Raw genomic sequence first — 27368 nt, 5'->3', positions numbered from 1 at the left:
TCAGCGATGAAGGGAAGGGGGCTCTGGGAGCAAGGCGCCGTAGGCCTTCAAGGAGGAGCAGCCGTAGGGCCCACAGTGTGCCTGGTCGGCCTCGCACCTCCCAGGGCCCAAATGAGGAACCTCTTCGGCCGCGGCGAGGCGCAGGGACTGGTGGGCACGGCAGTAGTCCAACACCGACTGCTCATACCCGTACGTCAGAGCGCTCAGCTGCTGTGGTATCTAGAAGGAATCACAAAAATGGGAAAAAAAAAAAAACAGCATTGGGAAGGAGAAAGGAGAGAGAGAGAGAGAGAGAGAGAGAGAGAGAGAGAGAGAGAGAGAGAGAGAGAGAGAGAGAGAGGGACGGTTGTAGGCCGGCGACAGTACGTTAAGGTAAGGTAAGGCCAAGACAACGCTTTATCCAACTGAAGGAACGGCTGCACCAGTGGCACGGCGCTGACGTTAATGCAGCTGGGGACGGTGATACAGTTCAGGCCCCGAGACCTGGAAACGGTGGCGTGGTGGAGCCCACTTTCAGCCACGCTGATTTATATTGAAGACGAAAGCCTTAATGCAAGAGTGCATGCATATTTCCTGCCCTCCTTTAAATGGAGTCAAGGCTCCATTTAGTAGAGAGTGCTTATTACATTACAAGCACTTTGCTGATTCAAAGGCCCTCTCAGTTTTATGTGCCACTGTGCACTGAATTATGCCAATTAAACAAAATAAAGTTGCATCTTGCCATGTGGCAGAGACACTGATGACACTGAGCGTCGCTTAGATTTCAAAACACAAAAACATGGAAAACTTGTACAACAACACTTAGAGGGCAGCGCTGGAGCACATACACATACAAGACACAAATACATATATACACACACGTACTGTATACACCACACGGAACACACACTTTCATTTTAGCTGCCTTGAAAAGTCCTATCCGTGATTTTACTTATAATTACATTTCGAAAGCTCCTATAAAAGTTATTAAAAGTGCCTTGAAGAAAAAATAATAGATCTCTACAACACAATGTGTGAGCAGAGAACAATATATTTTGTTTAATGGGCTCCACGGCTCCAAAACTTGAACAATAAACTGATAGGGCCTTTTAGAAAAGAAGTGTGATCAATGCCCCGTTTTTGTCCAATTAGAGAATAAAGCTTGAAAAAAAGTTGTGATGTTGTCACATTCAGGGACGTCTACGTGATGGTTTCAAAATGCAGAAGTAAGTGGATCTCCCTGAAATTGGATAGAGTCATATAGACCAAAACAAGAACCTTCCATTAGGAAAATCCAAGCGGCATTAAATGATCTCCAAACAGGCGTCTCCGAACCGTGTGAACCCCAATCGGCCTTTGTTACCTCAGCGTCACCTGTCCTGCATTTTATGAGCCTGTATTTTTTTTTCAGAAATAGACTTTAAGATGTGGAGAATCGTCAGCTCATTTTATCTACACTTGTAATTTTCCAAATCCGCGTTTCAAACCGAGGAGAAACGGGCCGTTTTTTGAGGCGTGAGGGGCGGCAGAGGCCAGAACAGAGACGAAAAAAAAACCCCTGAAAACACCTTGACCGGGACTCAACCTGGAGACATTAGAGAAGACAGAGGTATTGAAGGAAAACACAAATGCCATCCCTTGCACAGTGACGTGAAAAGCACGACTTTAAATCAGTTCAAATCCGTCGCCCATTTCCTTCCCCCTCTAACTCTAATTATTTCTTGTCTTTTATCTCCTTCGTCGCTCGCCAACAAGTGACGCGGGTTTCAGATCAATCCTCAAAGACGACACTCCGCAACGGGCGACGTGAAAAAATAAAAAATAAAAAAAAACTGCTGACAAAGACGAGAGATATCGTTTCCCTCGTTTGGACTTCGGTAAAAACCCATCTAAACCCACGTTGGGGTTTCAGTCGGCGCGGGCAGAGATGGGAGAGCGCGCGGGAAGCCGTCGCGCCCTCGGCGGTCTAACGGCGTTAGTCTGAGCTTGCGACGCTGCGGGAGAGGCGCTGTCACGTCTCGGGTCTCGTCGACGTTTCCTGAGGGACGCTGAGCCGGGGCGGCAACTGCACAGACGGGGGATATGCGATGTGGCTGGACTGCCGCGCTGGATATGACTCCGGCAAGAATTCAACCCCGGTGATCCGCGGGATTCGGTGTGGCAGGTTGCCCTTCCTGGAGAGGAGAGGCTCTGCAGCCAAAGATGCTACGGCAGTAAAAGCCGACTACAGTATGTGTCCGGTGAAACCACCGTGTGTCACGTCTCACAAGGCCCCGGAATGTAAAAGCATAACGTTGATCTTCATATTGAGGGCAAGTTCCCTTTTCAACTTTAACAGATCACCTTCGTAACTATAAGTACTGGTTGTATTTGAGTCTGGTGCCGCTACTGAGTCTGTCTAGTTGTTCAAGTCTCAGAGTTCAGTCTGGTCTGTCAACGTCACTTCAAGTCCGCCTTTAGATTTTTCAAATGAAACTGAAACTGATTAATCGAGACCATTTAAAAAAAATAAAAAATAAATAAATCAGAGTTCTGTGCTCTTGACTTGGTCTCGCCTCAAGAGGTCTGAACGGCGCTGACAGTTAAAGAGCTAGAAACAGACCTATGAGCAAACGGTGATCTCATCCCGCTCTCCTTCAGAGACAGAAATTAGTGCGAATACCACCCTCCCCCCTGACCCCCCCCCCCCCCCGGCTACGCTTAACCAGTTTCAAATAAAAGCCTTTTTAGCCGAGCGGACAGAATAGAAGCGTGCGCTTCTTTAATCAGGAATATTGCGGAAATGCTTCGCTGTGGCGGTCGGAGCTCTAAGAGGGGTGAGTCACGGGCGAGCGGGGCCTGGCCAGCAGCCAGCAGCCGCGCTTCAGGGCTGGAGGCTGGAGGAGCATGGACGGCGTGGCTGGCTTACGGCGTCCTGTACGTCGGCCCTCGGCGCTGAGGGCTGAAGACATCCCCTCCGCCCTGCGTCTGAACCGTGCTGAACCAATAATGGGAAATTCATTCAAAGTCATTGTTCACTCGTGACCCCATCGGCTCAAGGCCAGAGTAACCGAAATGGGCAGGTCATGTTTACTATTTTTAGACTTCACTGACCGACTTTAGACCGGTGATTTAGACTAAGATTCGACTAATTTAGACTCATTTTCGATTTTTGTTTTCGATTTTTGACTGTTGCATGCATCACCTAGTACAAAACAAATTCCACCTAAATGAAAATGTACATGGCCCAATAAAGAGATTCTCATTAAATGTACTTTACAGCTTAACCCAATTTCTAATGAGGTTGAATGACAGCAAAAAATAATTATTAATTGTTATTTGAAGGTTTATTAATTTCGGATTTCCTGAATTATGGAATTATTGATTGATTGATTGATTGATTGATTGATTGATTGATTGATTTACTTGTTTATTTGGGGGGGTGCAGGAAGCAATTTGTGGAGCAAGGTGTGAAATTTGAAGTGGTTTCATCTTCAAGTTCAAGTTCAAGTTCAAGAGATTATTTGTCACATACATATACATACGTTCATACATATATGCAGTGAAATGTCATGACACCCGGTGATTACGCACAATAAGCTCTATAAACACTAAAAAATACCAAAATGTGCCTAATCGACACAAGGTTTTTGCTGTTTTTCCATTTTCACCCGTATCAGTTTTCTTTGAACCAATGAGACAAATTCATGTCGCAAAGTACACACAAAAAAAAAAGATTGCAATTTCGCTTCGGGAAGATCCTACAAAATGTAATTGTGCACTAAATGTTGTAATAACACTAACTTTACTTTTACTGCTGACGATAAAACATAAAATACCTCGAAATGAGAGATGTAATGAAGGGTTTTGCATGTAAATAATAAAGATACTGTAGCTTTGGCGCTTAAAACGATCGAAGAGAATAATATCAGAATTGAATTCAATTGAATTGAAGAATGCCAAAATTCATTTGGACTTGTATTACCGTATGCATTATCCTAATGCAGAAATTGAAAGGCGTGAGAGTTTTTGCGCCTGTGACTATTAGGCAGAAATGATTTGCCTGTTTTGCCTCCAGCGGAAGAATGGCTGCTGCAAGTATGACCCCGGGCTGTGTACACATTATTAAACAACTGTTTAAAATTTGCAATAGTGGTTTCTGCTCAACAGTGCAGAGTGTAATGATATTCTGAGCGCCGTTCCACTAAGTGAGGAGAGAAATTCCTTAAATGACACAACCGTTGCATACAGCGCACAAAGCCTCACGTTGGTGCAGAAATTCTGACATTTAAATGGAAAAAAAGGCTCTATGCCATATTCCCAGTGAGCACAATACAATCTGTCTCTCCCTTTGAAGTGTACTGATATCATACTGCCTTTTCCCCCCCTTTTGTTTAAGGTTATCGCTGTGCCAGATTCGGGGCTTATAATCACATAACGCTACAAATTTTATCACCAAAACTGCTTAAGCGCTCCACTCAAAAGGACAGTGCGGCCTCTGAATAGCCGGAAGAGATAAACCCTTGTGACACCACGCCCGGCCATTTATTCTATTTCCCAGGCCTATCTATTTTTTTCCCCCTCTCTTTTTTATATTGCGCATAAAAAGTATTCACTAGAAGTTGGATTGGTGTGAATTTGGGTCAAACGGCACTAAAATGCTTCCCAAGGAGGTGACAGACAGCTGCAGCGTGCCAGGCCACATCAGACTGAGCTCTCATTGGCATATTAACAACATCCTCGGCCCGAGCTGTGCTGCTGCTCTCTGTCAGCTGGATAATTCACTTAGTGGTCAACACCGCGGCGAGAGAGCACAGACAGACCTCTATTATTATGGCTGTCTATTAGGCTTCACGCCTATAGACCCTGAATCGCATGCTAATGACCACTGGCTGCTCTTCTGCAATCTCTGGGAAAAAAAAAAAAAAAAGAGCGAGGATGCAGATAGTGGGGAAAAAAAAGGGTGTTTTAACAAAGTTCCAATGAAAACAAAATTTGCATTTGCTGAGCTAAAAGTGTGTGGGAAAAAAACCCTGAAAATTGTGAGTATGATTCATGAAAGCGGAAACAACATGAACAACAACAAAAACGCAACTACGGGTTGTCCGGGATCTCCTGGTACCGCACGGTCTGGAAACACCGAAAGATGATGTTTTTGCGCGGACTTTAACATTCGCCGTCGTATTTACATTTGTATTGAAAAAAGAGTGTCTCACATTTGTCAGAAAATAAGCGTAATCCTTCAGATGTAGGGATTTATCTCTCTAATGCTGCTCATCCTATTTTCTCCTCATCAGTGTTGGCGATGCACGCTCAGATTTACTGTTATTTAATGGATGGACGGTTTATGAGTCAGCGTAGACCTGTGGTCATGAAAAGTATGTAGATATATATTATATATATATATATATATATATATATATATATATATATAGACATATAGACTATGGATGCCGCATAGATTAATCCTTGTGCACTGGGAACCCTGCAGCAGGTAAGGATCCGTACGACGGGCTACTTTATTCTTCATTCTTCCTTGCCTGCCGAGTCTTTTTTTTTTTTTCTACCCTCCCCGCCACCTCTTTTTACACCCACACACACATCTATGAACCTACACGGCGACGCACCGATGCCGCTTCTCCGAGCCACCACAGAACGTGGCTTCTAATGTCCGATCCGGTTCTTCGGAGCTGTCAGTGTTTTCACTGGTTAGCAAATAAGAATATTTATTTGCCATCTTGTTAATTTAGGATTAACTAGATAATAACCCGGCCATCCACGTGATGTAAAAGAAAACGTGAACTATCAGACCAGGCCACCTTCTTCCATTGCTCCATGCTCCAGTTCTGACGCTCACGTGCCCGTTGTGGACAGGGGCGGTGGACAGGGGTCAGCATGCCGGCACTCGGTCTGCAGCCACGCCGCCCCATACGCATTTTCAACATCCTTGAAACATCCTGTAGTCCAATCTGATAGTATCCCGAGGCCTGCGAAACACTTCGCCACACAGCATTTAGTTGAAGAAGTTTCAAGTAGGTAATGAATCTTGGGAGACACTCTGTGCTTTTATTGTGAATTCTCAACTGAAAAATCTATCGATCTATCTATCTATCTATCTATCTATCTATCTATTTATTTATTATTTCCGTATGAGTATACCCATGGCCCAGGAAGTAATTTTCCCTCTAACAAATAAGTTCTCTCTCCCCACCGACATTGGAAAGTATTAATACTTTTGAGACCAAGGACCTCGTCCAACTACAGCAAGCAGTTAAGCCTTACGATGTCAACCCCCGATGATAATAAAACTAGTGAACAACGCAATAAAACCTGTTATATTTCTAGCTGTAGTCATAGATGTAGTTACATTGGACCTCAGTGAACCATCCAATGACATTAAGTATGGAAAGCAGATATGTTTCGAAGAAAAACATGTACAAATTAAATACATGTAAATACTTCAAATTAGACATCCATTACACAATAGAAGCTCCCATTACAGTGAACAACACCATTTAAAATTTTCTTATTTCATTTTTTTTTTTTTTTCATCTCACGCTTCGATTTCTTACTTTATTTCTCGCTTTTCCAGCCCAGAATGGTTCAGAGATATGTGACGGCGTCGGTTCTGGTGAGATGCAGCCGAACCAAGGAGCAAGGAAAGACTATTATATTCTCTAATGGATTTCTTAAGCTTATCGGCTTTGCTTCGTCTAGATGAGATAGCGGGCTAATGTTGCAAATCACAGATAATTCGAAAAAAGATACCCAAAAGTCTAGACTGTCAAAGACCTGTGTTTAATGGACGTTAATAATAAAATCACCTGGGTTCTGAAGCCGATTGTATAGTTGGGCGATTCCACGATTGGGGGTGCAATTTGTGTCCCACTGATATAAAATTTACAAATATGCATGTTTCACACTTAAGTAAAGTGTCCCATACTACATGCAAGTTTCAGATAAGCAACTTAAAACATTCATAAAAACTATCAATACTTAAAAAACACCATTTTTGCCTGTCCCAACCCACTATAACTAGATTCAATGTTTAAAAATGGTTATGAGTCATCCGGAAAAATTTGTTATTGGGTAGAGAGATCTTTTCACAAAAGAGATATTCCACATTTGAATATTTGGAATGTAAACTTGGCACCCCGTCCCCTGCTTCCATTCCCCCACCATCACTGTGTGACTTTGATCATATCTGACTCAAAACTTTGATATTAGTTCCCAACACGTTGAGGGGAACTGAGCCGGCAAACTCGGTAGCCGCAACAACAGAAATGTCAAATATGTCAGCTGGTTGGTGTTCAGTCCCTATACTCGACATTATCTGCAACATGAGTGCAACATGCAAATGGGGGGGGATAAAGGCGGATAATTGTGCAGAGTTTATATAAGGGGGTACGTCGGCTCATTTAAATGTTCTACTCTTAAGTCCAGAATGTTACCGTGCCATTACTCAATCCACCATAGAACAGCCCTTCCACTGCTGTCCAGTTTCCATGGTGATAACTCTAGAAAAGAGGCTGTATGTGGAACTCTACATGCACGGAGAGATCCTTTGTGTGCGTGTGTGTGTGTGTGTGTGTGTGTGTGTGTGTGTGTGTGTGTGTGTGTGAGTGTGCGTGCGTGTGCGTGCGTGCGTGTGTGTGCGTGTGTGTATCCGTCTATGTTTCTTCTGTTTTGCGTCTCTGGGTGCAGGATATGTGAGGGTGTGTTTGCCTTGTACAGGTGCAGTCTGCAAGTGTGTGCATGTGTGATATTTGTATGTTCATGTCTCCAGGTACATTGAATAGTGTGCGTGTTCATCTTGCACGACGGCCAAAAGAAGAGCGTTAACGTCTTTTTTGCGTGCGCATTGTGTGAGATCCGATTTAGTCCAAGCACCGAGAATAATCACAAAATGATTTTCTTTTTTTCCATCCCTGCACCGTTGATCATGTTTGGACTTCGATCGGCTCTGCAGAATACTCAAGACAATTCCCAGAGAAAGAAAAAGTAACAATAAAAAGAACACTCCCCTCTTATCGGCGGTCCGCTCGCGTGCGCCTCCTCCGAAAAGAGGCCAGAAGACGGCCATCTGTTGAAGCGCCGCGCTCCTGAACAGCCTCTGAACTCCCGCCTCCGGCTCGTCAAACATTGGCGTAGCTAAAAATGCGAGGTGACACGAGATGAGCCGCGGCCAGCTGCTGGCCTTCTGCGATATTAGGGGGAAAGTCAGGGTGATGTACTGGGGCTGGGATCCATCCCCGCTGATGAGACGTGAATATTGCAAAGGGGATGTGACTGCGCCGCCGAAACCAAAGCCGACTCCAATGACGGTTTAAGGAAAGCCTTCGTTGCCGAGTGATTTTCTTCAAACCATTAAAACACCATTGCGTAGCCAAGCCACCGGGAGTTGAAAGAGCTTTAAAGAGATTTAAAGAGATTTAAAGAGATTTAAAGAGCTGCGGTTGAATACGCTCGGCGGTACTTTCCGCGAGACGCCGGACCCGGGCTGTCGCCAACAGGTGGAACCGCGGCGTTTCTTTCTATATATCCCGGGGCGGACGAGATTCCGCCAAAATAGCACCCCTTCCTCAATCTCTCTCTCTGTCTTCCTTCCCTTTCCCCCTCCCCTCATCTTGTTACTCGGGGCCCAGCAGCTTTATTAAGATGTATGAACCTCATCCGCGTGACTCCTTCCCTCATTTGACTGGAGGATATTCCTCAAAGTGTGCGGCAGGGATGGGGGGGACAGGAGGGGACATGGGGATGGAGGGAGGACTTTATGCCTCCCGTGTCACCGTGGCAACTCAGGGGTTAGTTTGACGAGTCCCCCCCGCCCCCTGCCACACACACGGGGTCACCTTGAAGATCCGAGTGACAGTCAGAGTGCAGCCCCTCTGTCACCCTGACAAAAAGCGCTGCGGCATGACTCAGTCGCGCCGCTCGTCAGTTCGTCGGGGCGCGATGTCCTTGATACAATGTAATAAATCACGACGGATTAACCAAAAACACACACACACACACACACACACACACGCGCGCGCACACACACACGCACACGCACACACACTTAGGGTCAGAAACCCTGGTTGCTCTCTGACTCAAACCCCCCGTTTAAACCTGTTGGGAACTACAGTAGTGATACCGAGATACTGAAGAGAGGTGGCCCGGTCGTTTGCTCCGGTTCCTATGGTGACACCGCAGAGGCCAGCACAACTCCCGCCGCCGCCGCCGCCACCACCGCCGGCCCTACATCTGTTCCTTGAGCCCTCCAGGATTGGGGGCAGCAAATGTAATTGATTACAAGATGTGATGTTTCAATTGGGCCTCAGTTTGATTATGAAGCGGTGCTCTCGATGCGGGAATAGACAACACAAGGAGATTAAGGGCCGGCCATTAATCTTCTATGTTCGGCAATCACATTAACTCCCAGTAAAATCCACCATCAAAAAAAATGCCTCTTCTGGTTTTGAATTTTTCAGCAGAACAAAATAAACGAAATACGCAATGATTACCTGTTTTTTTTTTTTTTGGTTTTCTTTGTCCTGTCGTGTCTCGTTTGATGAAAACAGTTTTTCCCGCTCTTTTGTGGAGTTCCGTGCGAAATGAAACGGGAATTTCACCTCGATTAACGCGGCCTTGCAAAATGCGCGATTATTTATCTTGAAGCGCATTTTGTCCTCGCGACAAATCGAGGCGGCGTGCAAACACTGCATTTTTAAATTGCGTCGCACAATATCTCCAGCCCGCCACATTGCATCCCTGTGAATACAATGAGAAACGCGACTAAATGTAATATAAAAGGAAGATAAATAGGAATATATCTGCAGAGGGATTAGACGAATCGACGCCTATACAGTACGTAGTCGCATTTTCAGCGCCGGCTGCAGAGTGACATAAAACAGCAGATAAATAGGAAGGAATAATCTTCCGACAAGGGATTATGTATACAGTACGTGCAGCGCGTGTACGGGGCTGGACTGAGAGGCTAAGTAAGGAGGCGTACGGGCCTATTGCACAGCACACGACTGAAAAGTGAATTTAGGACTTCCCGGCTGCCGAGCAACACGGCAGCCGGGAAGTTGAAGTTGTAAGGTCACGGCTGCATCATGCTCCAAACGGGAGACTCTATTTACCCGTCGTCAGAGGCGGCTGGCATTGGTATTCTGACGCACGTTCCCTTTCAGGCGCCGTTCGGTGCCAGCCACTTCCACGACACATAAAATAATTGAACCCCTTGCCCGCGGATGATCTCCGGCAGCCTCCGCAGCCTCCACGAGGTGGGGGGGGACCTTGGCGCAAATAAGGGCATAGATCTCATTTTATGAGCGCAACGAGACGAGAGTGCAAGCATGTACCCCCCCTTCCGCACGTGACGCAGATTTTCTTTGGTTTATTACGAGTCGTCAGAACTGCCGGTCAAGTCTAAGATCAAGGATTTGAGACGGACAAGGGAAAGAATAGAGAGAATAAGGAGCTAAGGAAGGAGTCGTGGTGTATTTCTGAACATTATTCACATCACTCAAATGCCAAAACGCTTGACCTTTGTGGACAGGGTGGGTGAATCACAGCCGAACAACGTGCCGTACGGACAAATCTGTGTTGCTTTTCGAGCAATTAACTAGTTATTTCAGCTCATATAACAGTCTTTTCATCTTCGCTTGAACCTTTCTGACCTTGCTTTTTACCACATTTGTGCCGAGGGTTTCCTACGCCTTTAGGGAACGCGGAGAGGAGCCGCTGTGTTTATGTGCTTTGCACCCAACAAGTAGGAGACAAGAAATCAACCGGTGTATGCCGAAATAAAATAAAAATGAGAAAATACGTAGGCGTCCATCGCTGACAAAATCGTAAATAGCTGCGTCTCTCTACTCCACTCTGGCAAGACATCTTTGATCTTTCAAGGCTTTCCCGTCACAGGAGTCACATTAACCGTCGCTTCTCATCTCAGGTTTTGATCATTCGGGATGTCTGTATTACTCCATATCAATCATTTGAGAGTGACTAATGAGGTCCATAGCCTCCTCCAATGGGGACCCGTCCACCTTTTGTTGAGTTACAAGACAAAAGGATCCCGGCTGGAGCCGTCCTCAATCAAAATTAAGAATAGAGTTAAATGAGATTTTGCACTCCGTTAGATATGTTGCACTGGGTGGCAGTGTGGGGGTGGTTATATCAAGCTGGCCTGGGTTGTGTGAGTAGAAAAAAAAAAACGCATTCATTTGTTTTCCTCATTGGGTGCATTCCTATCGGGAAGGTACCCTCTGGCATTTCCAAAGCCTTATTCGACCCCGACTCTCCCGGTCGAAACACCGGCGCTGAACACACTGCGGTCCATGGACAAAGGTCAAGGGTACACTACAGGTCTATGTACACAACGTCGTTAGGCAGGGTTTCTGGGGGTCCTTAAAAAGTCAAAAATTCCAATAATCTGAATTTTAGGCCTTAAAATGTTCAGGGAGTTCAGGGATGCAAACAACTCGCTTTTTTGGCGAATGTCACTTTTTCCACGTCAGTTTGGGTGCCTTGTGTGAATCGTCCAGATCCAAAGAGTTTTTCTTTGCATCTGGACGGGAGAGCTACACCATTCGCAGTCGATTAGACTAGTGGACTATTTTCTGGTATCACGTTAGAAGACCTGGACACAGCTCTCGGGTTCGCTCTGGCGCACTCCAAGGCAGGAAGTGGCGCTCCGTTCACGGGAACTCAAAAAAACTGCAATTTGTGTATAAAACACACAGTATATTTCAGACCTGTGCGACTGCCAATTTTCTAGGTCTTAAACTGCATTCATAATGTGGCGCAGTGGCGCAGTGCATTGCACTGCTGCCTCACAGCAAGAAGCTCCTGGGTTCGATTCCCGCCTGGGGCGCTGTTGGCACCGTGCTTCGGGCGGGAAATTGGAGCCCTTCTGTGTGGAGTTCGCATCTGGTGGGGTTTCCTCCACCTAACGTCAGTATGGACCCCCACCAAAAACATGCACACATCATTATCTGACCAGCACCATTGAATGCTGCCCAGAGGAAGGACAAGCCAGGATGGGTTAAATGCAGAGGCCTCATTTCACCGGCCACCATCCAAAAGCGTGTGTTGTGTGATAATTAAAGATTCTTCTCTGATAATGATCTTAAAAGGCTCTTAAAAAGTGTGAAATTTAACTTGTTGAAACCCCGGCGGAGAAAAGGTGATCTGAGTTCCAAAGAAGCGTTCAATCACCGAGCTCAAAATTCTGCTTTCCGCCCAGGTGAAAAGAGAGAGAGGGGCTGAGGCTGAGCCGTGCAGAGCTCTTTCAGAAAACGACCCAATTTAGGGACTCCGCCGCGGCGCTCGCCCCTGATTGCAGCCGTCAATCTGAAGTGCACGGATTGCATTCTGCACAAGTAGTGTATTTACAGCTTTCCAAATTTAATCATGATATGTGGATAAATGCAGTCGGATTTAACCGCGATGCTAGCTGAAACGACCCTCCCCCACCAACAAAAAAAAGTAAAAATGTTTGCATACACTTCACCTGTAATCGATAGAAATTATTTTCAGTCCCCGTGCAGTCGCTCAATCCGAAGCCCGGCTCAAATTATGCAGCCGTGGCATAAAAGTCGAGTCACAAAACCAACATCGTACGGCCGCTAAATTAGGATGGCTCAAGGCCAATTTGATACTCAAGTACGTAATAAGAAAAAAAAAAAAAAAAAAAAGGATCTAGCAATTGATTCTAATATTAGATACGGGACAGGATGGCTTGAGGCAGGACGCTCCTGGCCGGTCAGCGGGAATGACAGCCCCCTTGGCAGCCCCAGCCTGCGGGCTCTGAAACACGACGGATGAAGATGATTGAGCAGATTTTAAACCCTTAAACTAAGCTCTCATAACGAGTGTTTATGTGTGCGCATGTTTTTCACGTGTGTAAAAGCGGAGCGGTGCATCGAGGCATTTCCAATCTGTCCCATGATTTAAGACTTGCGGGTCCGTCCCCATCATTGTTTTCTGCCCGTTCCGTGCATTCAGCGCAGTGAAACGAAACGTGTCAGCAGCAGCAGCTCTTTAGCGTCCTGCAGCCCAGACAGAAGCGCTCATGTTGGTTATCAATTTTGCTTGCACTGGTAGCAGCTGTTGCCTTCAATGCAGATTCCCCCGGCCTAAAGGAGAAAGCATATGGCATACAAATACACTAACACCCCGGCTGGTAAATACCAGATTTGGGTTTTCTCCAGCATACTGGCAATTACTATACTTTTTTTTTTTACAGTTATTTATTCATCCAGACTGCCCCACTGTGCAATTATTTCTATCCCAGATTTCTCGGCTAAATAGCCTTACTCCACTTTCACTTGGGTTAACCGGGTGTCAGCCCTAAAACTCGGGGCTTACTTAAAGCTGACTCATACAAACCTTGACGCACGCCGTCGTGGAGCGGTTGAACGTGTCAAACCGTTGACATGTTCCCTGTTGAAAATAGCGCTTTCACAGAACAGGAGCAGTCTACGGAATCAGATAAGATATGACAACACTTTATTAATCACTGGAGGGGAAATTCAGGTAAGGAGGAATATTGCGTCCAATGTGAGGCCCAATGAACACCGTGGGCTGCTTCACTGTCATAAACAGAATATGTTTGTTTGTTGTTTTGTATTTTTTCTTTTTGCTATTTTTAGCAGAATATCTTTGGTGGCCAAACAATTCTTGCTTTCCGAATAATAAGGCAGTGCCAAAATGGTAACAAACTGATTTTAGAGACTAAACTCCGTTTGGAAAATGCCTTTACAGGAAGGCTAAATAGTAAATAAAAAAAAATCAAAAATAATTTATTTGTTATGCTATAAAGATATGGTTCTCGCAAAAACAGCAGTTCCAACCAATCGCGGTAGAGAACAACCTCTCGGCGAGGCAGATAGCAAGTTATTGCTCAAGGGTGGGTGTGGGTAAGTGTTTGTATAGTGAAGTAAAGAAGGGAAACCCTCATAGAGCCGAAGAACAAGAGGGCCTCGAGGAGGAGACGGGGATTGATTGTGGGGCCCCGGAGAGTCACCACAAACACGAAACAGGATTCGGCGATGTCAAACATGTATGAGCCGGGCGATCAATAGCGAGTCCTGATCGCCGATCGGCAAAACAACTCGCGCGCTCGCTCGGCCTCCTGAGGGACTATCTCGCCCCGGTGATTTATCGGCGTCGATGGCGCTTTGCAAAACGTGCCGAATCGACCACGTTCCACCTCCACCCGGTTTCCGTCCGCTGCACTTTCCTGCCGATCTCCATCTCGCACGTCACGAGACGTTTGGAGAGTGTTTGGGGGGGATTACAGAGGAAGATTCAATTCAGTTGGCGGCGCTAAAATACTTTAAACTGGGATTCCCTTTCCAGCAAACGAACTCCATGCACGCACGGCTGCAGTCCCCCGGTGCCTTCAGACCTCCCAAATACCCAGCAGACACCTTCCTTCTGAAAGTCAGGAAAACAAGGCAGCGATCCTCCGACGGATCCTACGAGGATCCCAGGGATCCCGCGAAAAAGGGTCCGATCGTCCCAAGCTCTTAGGAAACCGGGTTAATGGCGCGGCCGCTCTCGTGCCGCGATTAGAATCGACCTCCCCAAAGTGGATTCAACCGTTAAAGGGATTAAGTCGTCACTTCGTCTTGGTAACTGGGACGCCGACGGTCATGGAAAACCATTTCATTTTCGATTTGTCACATCATTTACAGCCTATAACATGTGCGTATTAGTTTAACGTCATATGCCCCTGTACTAATGACAAAATGTACTCCGGCGCCACGTCAAATGTGGTCAAGCTGAAGATGGAACTGCCAAACTGGACTGAAGTGGAGTTCTTGCTTTGAGAAATGAGCTGAGGGAGTCTGTAACTACTTGTTTGTTTAACGTAGATTTCAAAGGAAGCATTTCAAACATCCTAGAGGTAGGAAGCATTAGCGGAACCTTAACTGAGTGTTTTCCTGTGACTCAAATTAGATCAAGGGACTCAACATGGTGGTTGCCGGTCATTATCGCGGAAGGAACCCTCGGCAGTGTGATCGCTCTGAAAGGGGGGGGGGGGGGGGGGTCTCTTGCGGTAATGACCGGCCGGCCGGCTGCTTATTACACGCCTACTTCCTAAATGACTGAATAGATTGAGATGGAATATTGATCTGAAATTGCTTCACAACTACAAGTGGTGTAACAGAACAAAGATGATCCATGATCCTAACGGATCGCCCCCCACGGTTAAAATGTTACCATCATAGTGTAATACAGTTCTACCGCCACTATTACTTTTTAAAGTAATAATATCCCAAAAAAAGAAGATAGACAAGACAGATGCGTGCTGTGTTTTTACTGTGAAGCACAATGATTGGTTTACGGTACGTCGCGCTGTGTTGCTGCTACTTCACTACATGTGGTGAATGAGCTGCTGTACGTCGCTGCGATGCAGCTGCTCTTCCGCCATATTGGAGCCGTCAAGATCCGCTGGTAAACAAATACAATGTGTATTGAGAGATGCAGACTTCTCTACAAAACCGACTGTAACTGTTTCATTCTGAACTGATTTACATGAAATTTAGTTTGTTATAAACGAGAAAAATGGAACATGAAAGTGCTTTCTTATTGGAATTTAATTCAGTTACTGGAGGTGGATCGACTCATATTTTTTCATTCACTACCATGTTTAAAGGAAGAAGGTATCATGCGTGCCTCATATTGCACTTTAATGTAACAATTATGTTGTATTGATTATGAGTATTGATAATTTTATTTATCTTAAGATATTATTTAAACATTGGATACCTTCAATGTTGTTTTCATTTCAGACCATGGGAAAAAGTTCCTTACATTCAGTGTTTTACAGAATAAATGGAAAGCAAAGTTATATTTGTTTCCTTTTTTTCCTTTTTATGCTGATCTGAAAAATGATCCGATCCGTGACCCAAAACCGCGCGACAATCTGAACCGTGGGTTTTGTGATCCGTTGTGCCCCTAATAACTAGTCTGGCTAGTTTAAGAGCTTCCTGCTGAGAAAATAGTGCACAACAATGTAGCCGACACTGCAACAACCTAGCAAACTATTTGCCCTACAAAACAAACTTCTCCCTACATACGACTGACCTATTTACGGTTGTTAATGTGAAATTGGACACATCCGCACACATCTCTTCAACCCTTCCATTGTAGCCGCTATGTAGCGTCGCAAGATGTTGCCGCTAGCTAGTGTTAGCATTAGTAGTAGGCAGCATGAAATGTGGGTCATAAAACCCCACGGAAAAGAGGTTACAGACGTTATAGCGCTTAACGATTAACAGACAGCGGTGCATTACTAAATTTAGGCTACGGCAAGTACTGCGTGTCAGTTTGTTCGGTAAGAAGGAGGCATACGGGCGGCGAGGAGAAGAAAAAAGAAAAGCACGGGTGACTGCCTCCTCAGCCTCCACCTGTGCCCACTACAAGCCACAACAAATGACTTGCCAACAAGTTTACAAACGTGTCCATCTGTACAGTCCAATATTCACACCAGGCGTTGTGACAGTGACATTTCATTCCTCCAGTCAATTTGCGGCCCGCTGCGGAGGCGAGGGGCGCTCGTAGGAGTCGGGGAGCGCAGAGCGATGCGCTCGAGAAGGTGAACGCCGCGTGTTCCGGAATTGCCGTCAACCCCGTCCCACGCGCTCAGAAATTATTCCCACCAATGTAATTGTCGGCTTCTTCTCTTGAAAGTCTATTCCGGTGATATTCAACCCCATGCGGCTCTTTTATGACTGGTTGTGTCTCCTCAAAGTGTTATTTCAAATGAAATAAATAAACTCTAAAAGAGTATTTCAATACATTTTGAAGTACAACCTTTGACGGCTTGGAGAGCGGGCGTATCTATAGAGATCTGTTTCCTGGTCGTGATCAATGATCTGTTAACTGAGTGATCAATGTCTGATCACCTGATTTCCGCTGGTAATTTTATTATAAGTTAAATAATTATATTATTACCGTACATAAGTTACGGAGGCCCGGAGAGCTCAACGCACTGCAACTGAAGAAAATACATGAAAATAAACAAAACACAAACAAACCAAGAAAACGCACAAGTGTTGTCATCTCAATATGACAACACATGTGCAGCATTTAGAAAACACGCTGCAAATCCAGACGTGTCGAACGAACTGCATAGCAAAAGGCTTGCAAATCCCAAAAAAAACACAACCGCATTAATGGAGAACACAACCGCATTAATGGAAAAACGCAACCGCATTAACGGAAAACACAACCGCATTAGCAGAAAACACAACCGCATCAACGGAAAACATAACCGCATTAACGGACAACACGACCCCATTGACGGAAAACACAACCGCATTCACGGAAAACACCACCGAATTAACAGAAAACACAACCCCATTAACGGAAAACACAACCGCATTAATGGACAACACAACCGCATTAACGGAAAAACACAACCACATTACCGAAGTTAGCCACAACATTCGGTTAGCCACATCGGATCCCCGGATTTATCGGCAATAAAATACATTAAACAAAATTAATTTGTGTCTCTAATTATATTGAAGAATTTATAAGAGTTATAACCTGGAGCCACAACTAGCACAGACCCATCGCCAATCATGGTGAGACCACCATATCCAAGTCCTCCACCTGCTTCCTCCATGCAATTAATAAATAAAAATAACAACTTTCATATCAATCCACGTTTTTTATCGAAACCAGTTAACTTAATTTAAGTGCAATATTCGGGAGAACACGGCATCTACTGCTGTAGCCGCAGCAGACATGCACAGTGGAGTCAGCGCGTGGCCTTCTCCACGTAACTTCCAGTCTGCCGCTTACCGTAATCCATGTGAAGGCAGAGCAACCTGTTTTAGAGCTCCGTTTGCGGTGTGCGAGAAAATCTGTGACAGTGAGAAAACAATCTTAGCAAGAAGCTGGTCATAACAACATTTAAGTTATAATAATATGGTAACGGTCATAATAACAAATTGCAATGATTGCATACATCACGCTTTTTATTCCTTAATAAGATATTACTAACAGCCTTATTTTAAAATGCATAATTCTTTTGTAGGAGGAAAGGGACTTTTCCAGAAATGTGGCTCTCGCAAAAAAAAAAATGTTGTTAATGTGGCCCCTGAGCTGGGAAAGGTTGAGTACCACTGATCTGTTTCGTAGTTTTTTTTATTAATTTTTTTTATATAAAAGTGCAGATCTCAGGCGCCTCAGTTGCAGCCATGCCTCCCATCCTGCTCAGGGCAGGTGGAGCCGCTGAGGAGAAATGACTCACCGCTCCTTCTCATCAGATAGCAGCAGAACAGAGACTGACAAGTCAGACTCTGCGTGCTGAAGCCTAGGGGCTGGGATTACTGGGAGGCAATATCACAATGGGATTCTATGGCTAGAGCGTTATAAATCTATAAATAACACGTTCAAGCAAGTGATCTATTTTGTTTTTTCTTGTCAACTTTTACGGAAGCCTCATCATCTCTCCTACAAACTACATTGCTGCACCATTTCTTCTCGAAAATTGTTAAAATGAAAAATCTCTGCTGGTATCCACATATGCATTTCTGTGATTTCCAGTGGACAAAAAACCTCCAACACAGATTCGCAGAGATTAATTTTAGAAGAAGATAAACCTAATTATAAAGTGTTAATCTCCATGGGGGAATGACTCCTCTGCATTTAACCGACCTTGCTATTTAGGACCAGTGTGCAGCCACAGCGCCGGGACCAACTCCAGTTCCTGACCAATGCCTTGGTCAAGGGCATCTGCAGGAGTCTAACTCTGACATCTTTATGGCGGGAGGAACCCCACGTCAACACGGGGGAAAACATGCAAACTCCTAACAGAGGAGGTTTCAATCAGGCTCCAAACCCAGAACCTTCTCGCTGGGAGGCAATAGTGGTAACCACTGAGCCACCATGGCACCTGTGACACCTTTTAGATTGTTTTTTGTGAGAAATAATTGGATTTCAAGCAGGTGATTCCGCTTTAATCCGTAACTGAACTCACTTGTGGTGAGTCACAGGTGCCTGGAACGGAATAATTACTGAATCAACCGGGTTTCAAGGGAGAAACGTGCTCATTCTGCTGTATGGACAATCTCAAAGCTATAAATCCATCTCCAGAGACCTTGATGTTGCTGTGTCCGACATGCACAATGTTATCAAGAAAGGCCCAAGGCTCCGTATGTTTGTATGTACCTCCTTGGATGTGGCCCCGAATGAAGAGTGGATCAAAGAGTGATTGTTCAAATGGTGGAGAAAGAACAACTGCAAATAGATTCAAGCTGACCTTCAGACACAAGCTGCAATGGCTCAAAAGGAGCCCTGTCCCAAGAGCCGAACCTGAGGAGGTTCGGGGTTTTTTGGGTTTTTTTTTCGGGGTTGCTGCCTTGAATCTGTGAATTGCCTCATGGAATCAGGAGTATATCAAGGTATTTTGGCCAACACTGTTTTCAGGAGGCTTTGTCTCCATCGAATGACCCCTAAACACACTTCAAAAAGGCCCCCATGGATGTTTCAAAACAAATGTTGTTATCTTCACTGATCTTCACTTCACTGCACCCTTCACTGCCAGGAAGGAGTCCAGATCCAAATCTCATTGAACACCTGTGGAGAGATCTGAAAACAAGCGTTGGGAGAAAGCGCCGTTCAAATCGGGGAACTGAAGAAGTTTAGGAAGGAAGAATGGGCCAGACTGCCAGCAGCGAGGTGTAGGAATTTCATTAATGGACATCCGACCCAGATATTAAATCTAGTGTGGCAGTAATCCTGTCAATGCCGTTCTCTTAATTTTATTCTAAAAGGATTTAAAAGAAAGTCGCTTGCTTACGACCCTTAGAACTAGCTGAATAGTGGCTGAAATAAATGAACTTTGTGTACTCGGCTAGAACGCGAACTGCCAATGTGAAGCAACCCACCCGTCGGATGAGGTGGGTTCGTTTTCTTTCCTGGTGTAACCGTACGGCTGCTCCGTGGGAGGACGGCAGCCATAGCTGCTCCTATGGCCGGAGATGCAGCGCACAGGGTACAGAGTTCTTCCTATGGCATGTAGTTCCACAGTGGGTCCATGGAAACTGCACAATTCACAGTGCTCATCAAAATTGACATTCTATGGGTTTAGCTGGCAGCTTTGAACTAGTCGAGCTGAGCTGCGCCGGAGGAAATCTGGAAGATACAATTTAAGTCTGACTCTGGGTCTGGGCACGAGCCAGAGATAACAGGCTGCAGTTGCAAAGCTCATCCGCCTGATTGAAAATGAAGCTAATAGCTTAAGTGCCCACTATCTTATATACTGTAGTTAAAATAGTGTGCTGGAGGCAACGTGTCGGCTCAGTAAGCACATAATGTGTGCATGTTATGAGTAAATAAAAGTTGGGCATTTCAGTTATCGCCTCACTATATTCCCATGGTTCCTGGCAGTCTCCACTGTATACTATTCGGTGAAGGAAGAATAATTTAAGAGAGGAAAAGTGCAACGTGCACAGGACGCTTTGTGACGCCAGTAACCTTTCGGCAAATAGGTGTCGTTGTCTTTTGTAAATCAAAGTACAGTGTTTAAAAGCTACCACTACCATGGCTGCTGAAAAGATTTAGGTTATTGTGACTTTGGCCCAGCGCTCTGTTGCCATTGTCCGTCAAAATGAAAGTTTCCAAGTAAACAAATTGCGTGTTCTATGAAGAAATGCATTCTGTTCGGCGTGTGTCTTTTTTTGTTCTCTCTCTCTGGACTAAAGGATTTGCTGTGAAACTCACACACAAAAAAAACCCCGGTCCCATTTTGAAAAGCCTGAGCTGCTTCCTTCAGCCGTAGAGGGCAAGGAATAACAAAGCTGGGGAGTCTCAGCTCCTTTCCTCCGAACAGCTATTACTCATTCGGTCGAGCAGGAGGCCCCATTAGGTCCGCCATTTAATGCTCCCATGCCACATCCAAAGCTGCGAGATTGATAAACACGCCACCTCACCCCAAGCTTCCACTGCATTTGAGAAATGCTCGGCCGATGATATTTTGACAAAGCGCTGATTTAGCTGTACCTGAGAACTACATGGTGCAATACCAAACATTACCCGGAATACTCAGACTTATTTGTGAACGCCCCCTCCACTGGCCTGCAGATTCACCCACGTTACATGCATACGCATATAGGGATCACTGTGATAGAGTATGGCACTACATGGGCTGACATTGTCCGCAAACATATTCTAAAGAATGACACAAAGGACGTATCATCCCAAGTGTATTGTAAGGAATGCTCTGTGTGCCCGTATGAGAAAGAAAACAAAAAAAAAAAACACTCTCATCCCTGCCTTGACAGACCCAGTGGATGAAAAATGGGTCTGGAGGATGTACTACACAGTTTTCCGGTGTTTAGTACAACGGTACAGGGAAGACTCCGGTGACACTGCACCCTTCCCAGTATAGTGTGTCCTGTTAATCACAGTTAACCACACTGCCAAATGAAAGGGGGGGGAAAAAAAAGGAAAGAAAAGGGTTCCGACCAAGACAGAGGAAGACAGATGGATGGCATTAAGGGGGGGGGGGGTACACAGGCAAAAATAAAAAAGTGCTTAATTAAGCACGAGCGAAATTGGTTCCTTCTGTCTCAGTCCTCATGCCGTAAAGCAGCTCAGATTCGGTCGGAAAGTGCGGCTCTGCGGAGAGGACTTTCAATTTGCATACCCCGGCACGAGAAATTAAACATACATAGCTGTTGCTTTCCATCTCTGCGTTTACACTAAATGCAGTTGATCACATTGTGGCTATTACAGCTATTTATAAAAGCATTACACAAATCAAGGTCAGATGCATATTTTATGATTTTTCATCCTGGGGCTTTCTAAAACGAAATATATAAATATAAATAAATAAATAAATAAAGTCAGCATGCGCAGAGCTGCAAATTCCCTCTGTGCCGAGCAGCGGTAAAAGGCAGAGCGACATATATGATCAGCTAAGGAGGCAGTAATCATTGACACATTGATGAGACAGCATGACAAAAGGGACAAACATTTGAGGGTGATTTCTGTATTTGTCACAAACGAAGCACGCACCGCATGCTGTTGTAGCAAACACAAGGGATTGGAGGCGGTCACGGCCGCACAGGGACTTGATTGAGTAACTTTTTAACGATGCCACTTGGTAAAGCAAAGATGCTCCAATGGGCTCTTTGACTTAAAGACTAAAAGATGGTCCCACTCAATATTCATTTTTTTTTATATGAAATAAAGGTAATCACTATATGGTTGTGTTGGGAACCCAAAATGCAAAGATCTTCCAATGAGCTCTTCGATATTTTTACATGAAACGAATGTTAAGCATGGTATAGCTGTGTTTGTAACCCTAAACAATGTGCCGTCGCTGCAGATTAAGCTCATGAGAATCATATACTGTAATAATGATAATATGACAAAAACAATGTTATTTCAACCAGCAGAACCTGTGCGGTCATATGGAAGTGCACAAGCCCAACATCTAATAAAACAAGCCCCTGTGCACTGACCTTTTATTTCCTAATCCCAAAACGGGGGGGGGGGGGGGGGCAAGACCAGAGGAGAAAAGGGTATTTTTCTCCGCATATTGTTGAAACATTTACCTCTCGTGCCTCGCAGTGGAAATGGATTTTTGGAGGGCAACGGTCATACCTCACATTCCCTGGAGCCTGAGATGGTGTACGTGTAGGGTCCTGTCCCATTCACCAGCACATCCATAGTCTCTGAGTGTGCCGGCTTGTAGTCCACATAATACTCTTGCAGGGGTGAATTAAGGGAGCGCTCGGTTTCCCGGGCTTTTTTCTGACGCTTTTTAACCGTGGAGCGTTGCTGGAGCTGCTTGATACTGCTCGGGTAGCGCTTCCACGAGACGTAGATAACCAGGAGAATTATTGCCACAGATAAGAGGAGGGCCACACTGCCAGCTATAATCTTGTGGAAGGAGACATAATCAGTGTCTGGCAGAGGAATTGTGGGGGACACCTCTGTAGAAGTCGGGAAAGCTGTCCTGTTCCATCTCAGCTGGTCTTCCACCAAGGACCGCGTGGGAAGAGTTGGCAGCTTGGGTCGAGCGGGGGTTGCAGGGGTGGATTTGGTCGATGTGGCTGTAATCGGGGTGGTTGTTGCTCTGCAAGTGTTGAGAGACTCCACCACATCATCCACCTTCTCTCCTTGGGCTTCCTTAGGGCCGGCACAAATCATAATGGACTCCTTGTTGCCCTTAAAGGTCCGCAGCCAGGCCACCAGGGGACAAATGCTTGCATTGCAGTACCACAAATTACCCGCCAGACTGATGGCGGTGAGCGAGAACCATGCCTCCACTATCTGCTGTGACATGTTGCTGAGTTTGTTGGAATCCAAGTTCAGGCTCTGCAGATTGGGGAGGCACTGGAACGCGCTGGCGTCCAACGCTTGCAGTTCGTTCCCCGATAGGTCGAGCTTTTGCAAAGATGTCCACATCCACGGTAGACCCTGCGTAAGGGACTTGATACGATTCCATTGCAGGTAGAGCGCTCTCAAATTAGTCAGGCGGGGAAAGTGAGAAAAGTTTATCTTGGAGAACTGGTTGTGCTCCAAATGAAGCTCAATCAGTTTGAGGAGGCCGGCAAAGGCATTCCGTGTGAGACTCCGCAGCCTGTTGTAGCCGATATCAAGAAATTCCAGGTTGCGACAATCCAAGAAGACACGCATCGGAATAGTTTTCAAGGAATTCGACCTCAAGTGTAAGCTAAGTAGTTTCCGTAAACCCTGAAACTGACTCGGTTGGAGAACTTGCAACTTATTGTAGGAGAGATCGAGGTTGCGCAGATTTGGGACATCGTGGAAAGTGTTGTTTTTAAGCTGCGTGATCTTGTTAGAGCTGAGGATAAGCTCTTTGAGTCTCCGTATCCCATGGAAGGCTCGGCCGTCCACGGCATTAATGTAGTTGTGGTCAAGGTAGAGCCAAACCAGTTGGCTGAGGCCCGAAAACTGCAGAGCTCTGAGGTTCACCAGGCTGTTGTATCGCAGGGAGAGGCCCTGCGTTCCCACTGACACGTTGTTGGGCACGTCGCGGAAGGCATTGGACTCGCAGTATATTATTTTGCCATCACATCTACAGCTGTGGGGACAGGGACGCTCACGGATGCCGCTTGGAGCTGCGAGCAGCCAGCCGGGCACCAGGGCTGCAACAGCGAGCCATTTGAAAAGCAGGGGAAGTCCTGCAAACAAACAAGAAAGTAACAGGTGGGAAAGAGAAAAAGGGAAAAACAACTTGCATTGGCCTACAGTATGTGGACTAAGGATAGAATCGAACATAATAGAACAGAACAGAACAGAACGGAATAGAATGGATAGGAAAAAAAATGAACCAAATCAAAGCCTGTTCGGACATTAAGCCTACATTAAGCCTTTTAATTTGACCGTTTGTGCTCGGATTGAAAAACATGTTTAGATCCTTTATCACTGTCAAATGCGTATGCTCGGGCCACATCAGTGAGGAACGGTGATGGATAACCTAATGCATCACGCATGACCTAGTGAAATGCACCCCCCCCCCCCCCAGCGACTCTTTACCTGGCAATTATCAGTCATAAATCACATCTTGCATGTGGAAGCATGCGGATCTGCCTCTACAATGGATTGCATGGGATCCCCCCCCCCCTCCCCTCCCTTCCCTCCTTCTCCCCAGTGCGCAGCATTCCAATGAAGGGGAGGGGGGTGGGGTGCATGAGTTTAAATGCAGCTTGAATGTCGTGACAGGTGGATAGAAATGTGCGCAGCCTTCAGATGGTGCATGTGTGTATTACATACCCATATTTGCGCGATGCCGGCTCCTCCTCATGCTTGTGTGTTGGTGTCGCGTGCCTCCCAAGTGCGCATGGTAGACGCTCCAATGCAAACAGTGCAGAATGTTTGCAATCACCTGTTAAATGGCAACGGAGAGAGGCGCAAAACAGCCTAGACGCGCAGATCCATACGCAGCCAAACTAAGATTCATGCACGGAGCCAGTCTGCGGAAAGCTCCCGCAGCAGCATGCATCCAGTGGCTCTGCGGGACTGTTTGGTTGCAGTTTGCATATAGTTGGGATGCGCTCCCAGTCCCCAATTGTTGATTTTCACCTGTTTTCGAGAGGGGAAAATCGCCTGTTTCTGGACGGATCTGCTCCTGTTCTTTTGCTCCGTGCACCGGCTGTGCTGAAGGAAAAGCAGTTCAGCATCACCTAGACTCAATCTGTTGTCTTTTCTCAACAGGGACGACGTTGGTCCAAGATGCTGCTGCTCGTTTCAGGACCTGAGATGCCCTCTCCTGGTCACACTGCCTCAAAACCCTGCTTTCTGGAAGTCTAGTTCAACTGATGAATATGTATTCCACTTATACTTATAATAAGAATAAGATTATCATTAATTATTGTTATTATTATAATTCAAATAATAATAATAATAATAATAATAATAATAATAATAATAATAATTATTATTATTATTATTATTATTATTATTATTATTATTAATGAAACTCTCTCCCCGCTGTCTGTGTCCATCTTAAACCAGGCTCTTATGCCTCAGTGGTAGCTTAAGGAAGGCTCAGACTCATCGTGTCTGAAGGGTCACTCTGCAAAATGCCTCACATCAATCCACATTTAACTATTCTTTTTTTGTGGAGGGAAATGAATGAATGTATATCATAATTTAATGAAATGATGAAAGGAAAATATTGAGCAAATGTGACGACAGGTGAGACAGTTATTATTATTAATTATTATTATTATTATTATTATTATTATTATTATTATTATTATTATTATTATTATTATGACTATTATTATTATTATTATTATTATTATTATTATTATTATTATTATTATTATGTTGTTGTTGTTGTTGTTTTTGTTGTTGTTGTTGTTGTTGTATATTGTATGTTGTATATATATATTGTATGTTATTCACTACCATTTCAGAGGAGGATTTATGCAAATACATCTGCATTTTAATTGCCAAAATAGTTGCTTCACACATTTCTCCATCCATAAAACTGTACCTAACTTCATCAGTCAGTCACAGTCTTTACAATATACAAAACCGATCGGCCACAACGATAAAACCACTGACAGGTGAAGTGAATAACATTGATCATCTTGTTCCAATGGCACCTTTCCAGGGGTGGGATGTATTAGGCAACAAGTGAGTAGTCAGTTCTTGAAGTTGATGTGTTGGAAGCAGGAAACATGGGCAAGGGTAATGATCTGAGCGACTTTGACAAGGGCCAAATTGTGATGGCTAGACGACTGGGTCAGAGCATCTCCAAAACGACAGCTATTGTGGGGTGTTCCCGGTATGCAGTGGTTAATACCTACCAAAAGTGGTCCAAGGAAGGACAACCGGTGAACCCTCAGAAGGTTAATGGCTTCCCAAGGCTCATTGATGCGTGTGGGGAGTCTAGCCAGTCTGGTTCGATCCCACAGAAGAAGAGCAGAAGAGCTACTGTAGCACAAATTTGCTGAAAAAGTTAATAATATGATAGAAAGGTGTCATAACACACAGTGCATCACAGCTTGCTGCGTATGGGGCTGTGTAGACGCAGACCGGTCAGAGTGTCACCTTCAGAGGTCTTGTGGAGTCCATGACTCGAGGGGTCAGAGCTGTTTTGGCAGCATGAGGGGGACCTACACAATATAAGTTGTTATTAGTGATGGTTTTAGGGATACTATGATTCTCTATATGGATACTAAGATGGGATAAGAGATCACTGCCCCATTCACACCATACCTCTTCTCACCTCATCCATAAATGAAAGTGCTGTCATGGATTTAAATTATAAATTGATATTCAGTATGTGTGAATATTCTACAGAGACATATTCCCAGGAAGTTGCAGTACATGTAGAGAAATCTGATATCTCCATCTGTAATCCCAATCTTGACAATTCACACTAAGCCGCTGTTGTGTCATCATCCCATGTTAAATTTCATTTAATTCCCTGTGGTTGATGCAGGAATTCTGATTTATGACATTGAAGAAATCCATCATGACCCCTTATTTGCTGTAATAGGCAGCATATGCAGAAAATGTGGAGACACTTCACAAAGTTGTTTTTACATTTTTACAAAGAAAAAACAGTTCAGGTGCTCTTTACATTTCTAATTATGTATGTTTGTCAGTTTATCTAACTTTTATTGTATTTAGCCCGTTGTTTAAATATTACATTCCAGGTGAAATAAGGAAATGTGTGGTTAATGTTGCTTTTAATATCATGCTAATGATGAGTATAAATTACAAAAAAAATCACAATATGGTGTATCTGTTTTTGTACCGTTCTCTCCCAAGTCCATACAATTTTTCCCTAAAACAACCTCGTCACTGGGGGGCAGGCTGTGGTTGGGGGGCCGTCTGCTGTCGTCTGTTCTGTGGTCCACATGTGTGCCGGCTGGAGGCTGGTCAGGGGCCTGCTGGGAAGCCAT

General features: G+C 45.0%; 1 protein-coding gene across 1 annotated transcript; it reads right to left on the bottom strand.

Annotated features, from left to right (window-relative positions):
• Nucleotides 1–27368, bottom strand: LOC307233066 (leucine-rich repeat transmembrane neuronal protein 4; the record flags this gene model as incomplete). The annotated part of the gene is made up of 3 exons (XM_080004278.1): nt 1–219; nt 22582–24128; nt 27221–27368. The coding sequence occupies 3 exons, from the start codon at nt 27366–27368 to the stop codon at nt 1–3; spliced, it is 1914 nt and encodes a 637-aa protein (XP_079860404.1).

Source organism: Zeus faber (assembly GCF_960531495.2).
Source record: "Zeus faber genome assembly, chromosome: 7".
Classification (NCBI taxonomy): domain Eukaryota; kingdom Metazoa; phylum Chordata; class Actinopteri; order Zeiformes; family Zeidae; genus Zeus; species Zeus faber.
The sequence above is the reverse complement of the archived record's forward strand: the minus strand, read 5'-3'. Positions and strand labels throughout refer to the sequence as shown.